This window comes from Scardinius erythrophthalmus (genome assembly GCF_964197995.2).
Source record: "Scardinius erythrophthalmus genome assembly, chromosome: 4".
Taxonomy (NCBI): Eukaryota; Metazoa; Chordata; class Actinopteri; order Cypriniformes; family Leuciscidae; genus Scardinius; species Scardinius erythrophthalmus.
Genome location: NC_138224.1, coordinates 27,633,169 through 27,645,322, shown reverse-complemented (window position 1 = coordinate 27,645,322; position 12,154 = coordinate 27,633,169). Strand labels below are relative to the sequence as shown.

The 12,154-nt window shown below is 40.6% G+C and overlaps 1 protein-coding gene across 1 annotated transcript; it reads left to right on the top strand.

The window, feature by feature from the left end:
• The first annotated feature begins 485 nt into the window (after positions 1-485).
• On the top strand, positions 486-2,895 carry LOC308689540 (NAD(P)(+)--arginine ADP-ribosyltransferase 2-like). The gene is made up of 3 exons (XM_081363309.1): positions 486-598; positions 1,289-1,376; positions 1,454-2,895. The coding sequence occupies exons 2-3, from the start codon at positions 1,326-1,328 to the stop codon at positions 2,252-2,254; spliced, it is 852 nt and encodes a 283-aa protein (XP_081219435.1). The 5' UTR covers positions 486-598; positions 1,289-1,325; the 3' UTR covers positions 2,255-2,895.
• The last annotated feature ends 9,259 nt before the right edge of the window (positions 2,896-12,154 follow it).

Genomic DNA, 12,154 nt, shown 5'->3' with positions numbered 1-12,154 from the left:
ATCTGGAAAAAACGAGAAAGGAACAGAACATGTACATCATGAGTAAAGAGCCTGAAGGGAACCAAAGGCTTCCTTATTTAAGAATATGCTTTAGTGTAGTTTCACATCCTGATGCAAGATTCTCTGAAAACCTTAATACATTTTACTTAGGGTGACGATACGTCCTCTTTTTCCCGGATGTCCTCTTTTTGAATCTAAAAAAATGCGTCCAGCCGGGATTTCTAGATCACCCAAAATGTCTGTGATTCGGCTTTTGCTTTCTACAGTCACCATTCCTTATCTTTACATGCACGCCTTTTGTTTCAATCGGACTGAATTCATTCTGATTGATGAATCTAAATGTAGTGTTTACATGAACGCTAAACAAGTGATCGGGTTGATGTGCGTTTTTGCAATGCTTTAGGTCCCGCCTTCTCGCACACCAACATTGGTCGGTAGGTACGCAACACAACACAAGCAAGCTTCCTTATTTTATTGTTTAAATACTGCTGTTGTGGATTGACTGGATTGACTGCTGACTACTGCTTGACTGGATGACTTTTCTGATCTTCTTTTCTGAGCAACTGAAGAACCTTACAAAAAAAAAAAATATTCCTAGGTAATTTACATTTACATTTAAATTTGACATTTAATCATTTAGCAGACACTTTTATCCAAATCGACTTACACATGAGAAGAGCAATATAAGCAATCAAACTAACAGTAGGACATTCAGTCTCAGTTTCAGTACATGTAGCAATGTTATATATATATATATATATATATATATATATATATATATATATATATATATATATATATATATATATATATATATATATATATAGAATAGTAAGTGTTAATGGGTCAAGTGTTAACGAAAGAGATGCGTCTTCAGCAGTTTCTTGACAATGGCCAAAAAAATAGCAGCTCGGGTTGAGTTAGGCAGGTCATTCTACCAGCTTGGAACAGTCAAGGTAAAGGGCATAATAGTGATATTGTGCCTTTTTGGGATGGCACCACAAGGCGCCGGTCACTTGCAGAATGCAAGCCTCTAGATGGCAAGAAGTTATTTTAAAAGATTTAAAGGGGTTAAATGTATTATTATTGTTTTAAAAATTCACTGATTAATTTCTTCATTCATTATCTTCAAATGGTTTGCTATCTAGCAGAACATTCCAGGTACATGAGGGTAAAACTTTATTGTGTAACATTTTTAGTGTGTAAATCTGTACATATTCCTCTTGGAGTGATTGGAGATTTTGTGAAACACTGTTCTCATTGTCTTTCATCATCTGTTCTTCACTAGATCTACTAGATCATCAGAGGGATTTGACTGAATCAAGATGCTGCTGATCATTGAAGCTCTTCTTCTCATTTTAGCTGCTCTAGGACAGGTAAGCTTGTGTTCTAGTATGAATATTACAGACATGAATACTGATGATGTGATCATTATGATTCATGTTTTTTGCAGGATCACAGAGCTGCTGCTGCTGTTGAAGGACAGATATATCCATTGGATATGGCTCTGAATTCAGTTGATGATCAATATATGGCCTGTGGAAAAAAAATGGCATATCTGGTGAGGAATAAATATCTAAAGAAGGAAATCAATAACTCAGCTGAATTTAAAAAGGCGTGGCAAGAAGGTGAAAAGAATGCCAGAGCGCCAGAAGATAAATTGACAAAGAATCATTCTATTGCCTTGTATGTGTACACTGACCTTAATTCTAGCATATATAGCAATTTTGATATGGATGTTTATAATGGTAAACAAAACTACAGAAACCAGACATTCAAATGGTATTCACTTCAGTTTTTGTTAACAGATGCAATACAGATATTGACTAAAAAACAAAAGAAATGCAAGTCAACATATCGTGGTACAAAAGCTGAATTTTATACGAATGTCACAGGCACAGAGATTCGTTTCGGCTCATTTGCTTCATCCTCTCTTGATCGTAAAGTAGCACAGGGTTTTGGAACTAAATCTTGTTTTGAAATCAAAACTTGCAACGGTGTTAATGTGATCAAATATTCTAAGTATCCTGAACAGAAAGAGGTGCTGATTCCTCCATATGAGACGTTTAAAGTCACTGCTGTCAAGACAAGAAAAGACCAGAAAAATCTCTGGTGTGAGACTGTGTACAAGTTGGAAAGCTCTGGAAAAAGAAGTTACCTGAATTGTTCAGTGGCTTTCGGGAAATCAGCTAGAGCTAAATGCAGATGCTCAAAGGCAACGGGCCGTTGCACAATGTACGGAATATCACGGTAAAGCTACTTTGAAACTACAATCTGTATTATAAAAATAAATATATAAAAGTACTATATACATAAAAGTGACAATAATGTCTCCAAGCATTCAGTATGAGGGCTTTTTCTAGGGCGGAACAAAACTGACAGGATAACAATTGAGCGAACTCAATCCTACTGAAGGAGAAATTCACATTAGGCAGAAACTTGGTCAGAACGGCACTGCTTTTAGCTAGTGTATTCCCTGTTATTTGATCCCATGATCTTGGCATTACTAAAGCCTTGCTGTACCGCTTGAACTAAAGTGATACTTCAAAATGTATGCTGAGTTCTTTGAATTTACATTCTTACATTGTTTACTTCACTTCCACACTTAATTACCCACATTTTTTTAAATTTTTTAATCTTTGAAAAAAAATGTGATCATGCAATTGTGACGTAAATGATTTAAAGATCTGAATTGATTTACTTGTTTTTTTATTATTATTATTATTACTGTAATCTTATGTTGTGTGCTGTATTGTCTTCACAAGTAAGTTAGACATAAGCAAATGACAATGTTGTGTAGCAGTTTCCATTGCTTTTACTTTGCTTGAATAACAGATGTTGAATTTGTGCTAGTCAGATGAAGATTATTCAATAAACACAATAAATGCTCATTTTTATTATAACTTGGTCTCCTGAATTATGCTCTGTCTGCATCAGTTAGTTGGAAAGAGTTAAGCCTGGTTCACACTGTATGATTTTGGCCAATATTTTGGCAACTTTTGTGAATCCTAAATGATTATTTTTTTATATAGGCAAAAATCTCAAGTCTTTCATCACTAGTTTGACATTAGCCGAAAACTGATTAATGACCATTGTGATCAAATTTACCCTCCAACGAAATTCTGGCAGTGTCAGAAGTTTTGAGACACAGTCCTGCAGTGTGACTTCTTCGACAAACATCAAATCAAAAACCAATATGAACACAGAATCTGAAGACGCATCTTTAATGAGACAACAACAAACCACCACTTGCTCCACATACACAAAAACTGGTGACAAGTACACACCGACGCGTTGTGGCTTACAAGACTTCGTCAGGGTGTCCACCCTATAATAATACACCCTGACGAAGGCTTGTAAGCCGCAACGCGTAGGTGTGTACTTGTCACCAGTTTTTAAATGATAAAGCCATGATGAAATAAAGGCTTTTTTAACTTTTTTTCTTATTATACTTTTTTTTTTTTTTTTTTTACTTAGTATATAAAATCTTAAAACATGCCCTACAGGCGGGGGACTCTGTAAAGTGAGAAGCATGTTAAAACATGTTCATTTGACAGTTTAAAACTTAGTCTTATCTTAAAAAAAAAAAAACACACAAGATAAACTAAAATATTGTTTCAATAAAAGCCATTTATTTACTGTAGTTGTTAAAAAATGTATTAAGCCCATGAGAATGAACAAAAAACACAACAAAGTCTTCTCTCATCAATGTTCCTGAGCAACTGAAGAACCTTACAAAAAATTACCATATTCCAAGGTAATTTACATTTAATCATTTAGCAGACACTTTTATCCAAATCGATATTGTTTCAATAAAAGCCATTTATTTACTGTTGTTGTTAAAAAATGTATTAAGCCCATGAGAATGAACAAAAAACACAGCAAAGTCAGCAAAAACAATATCAATAAACAAAGCAATAAACACATATCTTATCCTTTAGAGTTGGTTTACAGCAGGGGTGCCCAATCCTGCTCCTGCCGATTGACTGTCTACTTAAATGCTATATAACTTATACCGACATGTATAGGTGCACTGGAACACTCGTTCCTAAAACGCATTAAACTTTAGTTTACAAAGACGTGTAACTCACCGAGTGCTCAGGGGTGTTCACTGTTATGCTCACACAAAAATCGCTGTAAAAGATGCTTTCCAACAGGTTTTATCGTAGTTTTTGTCCAACTCCATTTACTTGTATTTGATGTGCTGTGAGGTACGGTATTACTCCGCCACCACCAACTGGGCTGGAGTGTCTATTATTCAAGCTCTCAACGGAAGAATACGGGTGTGAGGCGTTTGGAAAAATAGGTCCACAGTTTTACAACGAATGGTAAAACACCTGTTGGAAAGCATCTTTTGTAGCGATTTTTGTGTGAGCATAACAGTGAACACCCCTGAGCACTCGGTGAGTTTCACGTCTTTGTAAACTAAAGTTTAATGCGTTTTAGGAACGAGTGTTCCAGTGCACCTATACACCCATTCTAGAGGTTTTGGGGAAAGCGAAAGAAACCTAAAATTCTCGGGACAGCAGCATGTGTCCAAATTTTAATCTTAAAGGTCCCGTTATATGCCCCTTTTCATAAGATGTAAAATAAGTCTCTGATGTCCCCAGAGTGTGTATGTGAAGTTTGAGCTCAAAATACCCAACAGATCATTTTTTACAGCATGTTTAAATTGACATTTTTTGGGGCTCAGAATAACGCGCTGTTTCAGTGTGCCCTTTAAATGCAAATAAGCTGCTGCTGGACGACCCAGGGGGCGGAGCTTCATGAGCTCGCGCTCAGTCTGTCAGGACAAATTCATCTCACGGAATGATGATAATATCAGAAACTCTCAGTAACGGCGTTCATTTCGAGTCGGACAATAATGCCTACAGAGTCAGAGTGCTGTATAGAGATGAAACAGGTATAGTTTAGTAGTTTAATTACGGTTATTATAACGTATTTGTCATCTGCTTGTATGTATCTATTGTTTATTAACAGCCTACAAGTCTGCTGTTTCGGACCAGGTCCGAATGATGATCAAACATATACTGATGAGTTTAATAAAGTTTATTGTACATTACACAAAAGATGAAGCGTCAGTTTTACTTCAGAAAATCACCGTAAGAGCTGAGTAAACACAGTAGCCTAAGTTATAAGAAGTGCGCAAGTAGCCAGTAGAGTTGAGGGAGCATTCCTGTGGGCGGAGGTTAGTCTAAACACGGTTCTGGTGATGTCACTAATGCAGGAAGTAGAGGGGTGTAGTCCAATCGAGCCGTTTTATGTAGTCAACTTCTGTTAAATAAAATATCTCGCTTGGCATTGAACTTTGAGTTTTATAATTTTACAGATATTATTTATACTCTAACAACAACATTACACACTAACTAAAGTTTGAAACATGGGATCACGTAGAACGAGACCTTTAACCATTCTATTTCATCAGAAACTATCTGTAAACAGGACTTTAAGTGTAAAATACCGAACTTGTCCTTTAATTTATTATATCCGATTATCAGCTGTTGAAGTGGTGCGAGTTGCAATTAGTGTTTTATTTCAGTTGATGTTTTGTGTACGGGTGACGGCTGTTGCAAATAGGCTGAGTAATTAAACCTACAGCTGCATCCCGGTTCTCTTACGAGAGTCCTCTCGTACTGCGTTTTATCAAAACGCTACGGGAAAAGTCTCTTTTCACGAAACACTGAAGCAAAAAATTATCCTTTAATTTTCATATATGTAAAACGCGTTGCAGCAGCAGCAGACAGCTATGGCGAGACGGCTTGCTCGCTCATTGGCTGCTCTGCGGCAACTGCTTAAGCCTATCGAGCGAGGCCTGGGATGACATCAGGCCAATGAGGGCGCTTCGCGCCCTCCTCGCCACTTCCCGCCGAAACGGGCGTGGCTTACCTCTATAAAAGGAGCTCGAGAAGGCTGACTCACTTGATTTTAATCTCTTCAGCGAAGCGCACGCATCGCTGGATCACGGAAGCAGCGTCGTTGAAGCAAGCACATCAGCGGGACGAGCCCTCGAAGCCGCTGGCCAACGCCGCCTTCTACAGCCGTACCTGCTGCGCTTTCCGACGCCTATATCCTTTTCATATTATTGCTTTTCTGTGTGTGTGTGTGTGTGTTCTTCGCAACACTCACCCCTAAGAGAGCTGCGTCTTTTTCAAGATGCCTTCCTGCGGCTCGTGCCGAGCCCCACTCACCGAGGGAGACAAGCACGTCATCTGTGTTTCCTGCCTGGGTGAGGACCATGCAGCGCTCGCGCTCGCTGACGGCGGATGCCCTCACTGCGAGCTTTTGCCGATGGTGACTCTGAGGACTCGCCTGGCATCCTTTTCCAAGCCTGCATTCACCGCCGCGATGCCGCGCCGTAAAAAGCGCCGCTCGCAGCGGGTCCCGGAACCCGCTCCACCCCGACCAAGCTCGCCGGTTCGCCCGCCAGCTTCACCGGCCTCTCTCGAATCACTTCCTGATGCTCAGCGCCCGCAGTCTGCCGCCGCTTCATCAGAGGAAGTCGGTTCAGAGGCCGCGTCGGGGGAGAAGGATTCCTGCTCTCTGCTAGCTTCAGGCAGCGAGGATTGGGCGAGCTTTGAGGATCTCGCGCCTCCTGCCCGCAAGCCCTCAACGAGAGCCAACATTGAGACGGAGCTCATGCGGGTACTCGCACTGGCCGCGGCGAGCCTCGGCCTCGAGTGGTCTGCACCGGAGCCCCCCTCTCGAACCCGGCTGGATGGTAGTTTCCTCCCTGGTGAGCGCACTTCTCCGGAATCTAAGCCCGCTCCTTTTCTTCCTGAGTTACACGAAGAAGTTGCGAAGGCTTGGAACGCGCCCTACTCTGCGCGGACGCGCTCATCTGTGTCACCCGCATTTTCCTCTCTGGATAATGCCAGTGACCGAGGCTACCTCTCTCTTCCGCCGGTGGAACAGGCGATAGCGACCCACCTTTGCCCGCCCTCTGCTGGACGGCGGACTAAACCGGTGTTGCCTTCCAGAGCCTGCCGCATGACGTCGACGCTGCTCGCGCGAATCTTCTCCGCCGCTGGGCAGGCCGCGTCATCGCTACACACCATGGCTACGCTGCAGATTTACCAGGGTGATCTCCTCCGTAAGCTGGACGAGATGGGACCTGACGCTATCTGCATCGCGGATTTAAGGAGCGCTTCAGATCTCAAGCTCCGAGCTACTAAAGCCGCCGCACAAGCCATGGGACGGTGTATGGCTTCCGCCACTGTCGCTGAGAGGCACTTATGGCTGACGCTCACGGAGATGGCCGATTCCGAGCGCACTGCGTTTCTCGATGCCCCGCTGTCTTCCACCGGCCTTTTTGGTTCTTCTCTCTCCGAGTTCGTGGAGAGATTTACCGAGGCCCAGAAAGCGTCTCAAGCCAAGTCAAGTCAAGTCATCTTCATTTATATAGCGCTTTTAACAATGTAGATTGTCTCAAAGCAGCTTTACAGAGATAAGCGTATAATTTAAGGTAACAGAGATTGTTTCGGCTTTACAGCAGAGTTAAGTTATTTCCATCTAAAGTTAGTTTTAATTGATTTGGTTCCGTCGCAATGATCATTTGTTATTAAATTAGGGGCCGCTAAGACGACACCATTCTCTCTACACAGACTTTAAACGCGAACCTGTGAGAAACGCTGATGGCGGTCACATGCGCATTTAGAATGGGTTCTATAGTTATGTGCGTTAGAATATACGCAGGTTTGGAATTCCCTACAAGCCAAGCCTAAACAAAATACTTGTCTTTCCTTATAAATTTTGATAAGGAATTTTATTTTATTTGTTGCTTTGGGGTAGGACCGCAAGACGAATTTTCCCGACAACGCCTTATCTGTAGAGTGGTAGTGGGATCCTCCATAGGGAGAGACTAGTTGGCACTTCAGCACTGCGTTGTCATCGGTCCAGGTGAAGGTCCTTCGTCAGATCTGGATATGGCCTGGATCCGGCAGGCTGCAGGAAAAACCTTGGGATAAACACAGACACTAAAATTAGCGTAGATGCCATTCTTCTCATGATGTAACGAGTACATCAGGATTTTTGGGAAGTGTTCCCGGTTCCGGCTGACCTAATCTATGCAGCATAACATTAAATTATAGAAGTCTATAATGTATTATGTGAAAGCTAGGTCAAAGAGATGTGTCTTTAATCTGGCTTTGAACTGACAGAGTGTGTCTGCTTCCCGGACAATGGTAGGAAGACTGTTCCAGAGTTTTGGTGCTAAATAGGAAAAGGATCTACCGCCAGCAGAGGATTTTGATATTCTAGGTATAATCAACTGGCCGGAATTTTGAGATCGTAATAGACGTGACGGACTATAATGCGTTAAGAGCTCGCTCAAGTACTGCGGAGCTAAACCATTCAGTGCTTTGTAAGTAATCAGCAATATTTTAAAATTTATGCGATGTTTAATAGGGAGCCAGTGCAGTTTTGACAGAACTGGGCTAATATGGTCATACTTCCTGGTTCTGGTAAGAACTCGAGCTGCTGCGTTTTGGACCAGCTGTAGTTTGTTTATTAAGCGTGCAGGGCAGCCACCCAGTAGAGCATTACAATAATCTAGCCTTGAGGTCATGAACGCATGAACTAATTGTTCCGCATTTGTCAATGAGAGCATATGACGTAATTTAGATATATTTTTAAGATGGAAAAATGCAGTTTTACAGATACTAGACACGTGACTTTCAAATGAAAGATTGGTATCAAAGAGCACACCCAGGTTCCTAACCAACGACGAAGACTTAACAGAGCAGCCATCAAGTGTTAGACAGTATTCTAGATTATTACGTGAGGAAGTTTTTTGTCCAATAATTAGAAACTCTGTTTTTTCAGAATTTAGAAGTAGGAAATTACAAGTCATCCAATTTTTTATATCCGCTATGCATTCCGTTAATTTTGTGAATTGATAAGTTTCGTTAGGTTTTGAAGAAATATAGAGCTGAGTATCGTCAGCATAACAGTGAAAGCTAATTCCATGTTTCCTAATGATATCTCCTAATGGTAGCATGTACAGAGTGAACAGCAGCGGTCCTAATACTGAGCCTTGTGGTACGCCATACTTAACCTGTGATCGATGAGACATCTCATCATTTACTGCTACAAACTGATAACGGTCAGATAAGTATGATTTAAACCATGCTAGTGCATTTCCTGTAATGCCAACATAATGTTCTAATCTATTTAAAAGAACGTTGTGGTCGATGGTGTCAAATGCAGCGCTAAGATCGAGTAACACTAATAGAGAGATACAACCACGATCGGATGATAAGAGCAAATCATTTGTGACTCTAACGAGAGCTGTTTCGGTACTATGGTACGGTCTAAATCCGGACTGGAAATCCTCGCAGATATCATTTCTTTCAAGAAAGGAACACAGTTGTGAGGATACTGCCTTTTCTAATATCTTTGACAGAAAGGGTAGATTCGAGATCGGCCTGTAATTGACTAATTCTGAAGGATCAAGTTGCGTTTTTTTAACAAGCGGTTTAATCAAAGCCAGCTTAAAGTTTTTTGGTACGTATCCTAGAGACAAAGACGAATTAATGATATTAAGAAGAGGATCTATGACCTCTGGAAGTATTTCTTTCAGTAGCTTAGTCGGTATAGGGTCTAACATACATGTTGTAGATTTAGATGATTTAATGAGTTTAGTAAATTCTTCCTCTCCTATAGCAACGAATGAATCAAATTTTTCCTCAGGGAGACTACAATGCACTGCCTGATGCGATACTGTAGTAGACGGTTGCATAGTTATAATTTTGTCCCTGATATTATCAATCTTATAAGTGAAGAAGTTCATAAAGTCATTACTGCTGTGTGCTTGGAAACTTCGGTGCTTGAAGCTTTATTTTTCGTTAGTTTAGCCACCGTTTCAAATAAATACCTAGGATTATGTTTATTTTCTTCTAATAGGGTTGAAAAATAAGCAGATCTAGCAGCTTTTAAAGCCTCTCTGTAAGTAATTGAGCTCTCCTTCCATGAAATGCGAAATACCTCTAGTTTTGTTTTCTTCCAGTTGCGCTCCATTTTTCTGGCTGCTCTCTTAAGGGCCCGAGTGTGGTCGTTGTACCACGGCGTTGGACTATTTTCTTTAATCTTCTTTAAGCGCAACGGAGCAACTGTGTCTAAAGTGCTGGAAAAGAGAGAGTTAAACGTTTCTGTTGTAATATCTAGTTCTTCTAAGCTATCTGAGATGCTGAGATGATGAAACTGATTAGGAAGATTATTAATAAAGCAATCTTTAGTAGCAGAAGTGATAGGTCTCACATATTTGAAACACGGAGTCGGCTTTGCAGCCTTGGCTAAATGCAAATTACACAAGACTAGATAATGATCTGAGATGTCATCGCTCTGCTGCAGAATTTCAACGGCATCCACATCTATTCCGTGTGATAATATTAGATCTAGAGTATGATTACGACGATGAGTAGGTCCTGACACGTGTTGTCTAACTCCAATTGAATTTACAATGTCTTTAAATGCCAATCCCAATGCATCTTTTTCATTATCGATGTGTATATTAAAATCACCAACAATTAGTACTTTATCTGCAGTCAATATTAATTCTGATAGAAAGTCCGCAAATTCTTTGATAAAGTCTGTATGGTGCCCTGGTGGCCTGTATACAGTAGCCAGCACAAATCTCAAACGTGATTTATCGTTTACACTATATATTTTTACATTAAGCACCAATGCTTCAAAAGAATTATATTTAAAACTTGATTTCTTAGTGGTTTTGAAACTATTACTATAGATTACAGCAACACCACCCCCTTTGCGTTTCAGACGAGGCTCATGTTTATAACAGTAATCTTGCGGGGTTGATTCATTTAAAGTAATGTAATCGTTTGGTTTTAGCCAGGTTTCTGTCAAACACAGCACATCTAGGTTATTATCTGAAATCATATCATTAACAATGAGTGCTTTTGAAGTAAGCGATCGAATATTCAGCAACCCAAGCTTTAGCATTTGCTCATCTGTATTATAGCTGTTTTTTATTTGTTGAACATCAATTAAATTTTTAACCTTAGTTGGGTTTAAACGTTTTTTGGATTTCCAAATTCGGGGAACAGACACAGTCTCTATATGATGATAGCTAGGTGAAAGAGGCTCTATGTGATGGGATTTATCTGACCTTGGTGACGAGAGGCCGCTAGCAGACAGTCGGTTTAGCCAGTCTGTCTGCTTCCTGACCTGAGCCCCAGATTGTCATGTTTGAGCTCTAAGACTATGAGCCATATTACTAGAGAGAAGAGCAGCACCATCCCAGGAGGGATGAATACCATCTCTTTTCAACAGGTCAGGTTTGCCCCAAAAACTTTTCCAATTGTCTATGAATTCTATATTATTAAGCGGACACCACTTAGACAGCCAACCGTTAAGCGAACACAATCTACTAACTATCTCATCACTCCTGCGAACAGGAAGGGGGCCAGAGCAAATTACAGTCCTTGACATCGTACTTGCAAGTTCACACACCTCTTTAATATTAATTTTGGTGATCTCCGACTGGCGGAGTCGAACATCATTAGTGCCGACATGAATAATGATCTTAGAGAATTTACGATTAGCATTAGCCAGCACTTTTAAATTTGCTTTGATGTCAGGCGCTCTGGCTCCCGGCAAACATGTGACTATGGTGGTTGGTGTCTCTATTTTCACGTTCCGTGTAATAGAATCGCCAATAACTAGGGCACAATCATTCTCAGTGGGTGTTTCACTGAGCGGGGCAAATCGATTTGTTATGGTAATCGGAACGGAAGAGTGGTTTTTAGATCCGCGACTAGAGCGATCCCTCACTGTCACCCATTTGCCCGGCTGCACGGGCTCTACTTCAGCCAGAACCGCGTCATGTAAAGTGTGCACTATTCTATGCGCATCCAAAACATCTAAAGCACTAGCACTCTTACTATCCTCAATTAAAGTTTGGATGCGTGTTTCTAATTCTGAAATCTTCTCTGTCAACCTAACTGTCTCCTTACATTTATCACATATAAATCCTATATTGTCGACAGAGAAGCCTATACTAAACATGTGACATGAAGTGCAAGTGACAATAACAGGACAAGACATTACTCACCGTGTTTGTTGAGTGATTCTTACTCACCTGAGCTTTTTATGAACTCAAAGGCGCGGACGCGCGAGAGAAAAATAAATAAATAAAATA

Bases quoted from the DNA above. Each gene is read 5' to 3' on its own strand.
- LOC308689540 (XM_081363309.1), top strand. From the start codon at position 1,326: ATGCTGCTGATCATTGAAGCTCTTCTTCTCATTTTAGCTGCTCTAGGA. The intron at 1,377-1,453 runs GTAAGCTTGTGT...TGTTTTTTGCAG, and splicing joins TTTTAGCTGCTCTAGGACAG to GATCACAGAGCTGCTGCTGC.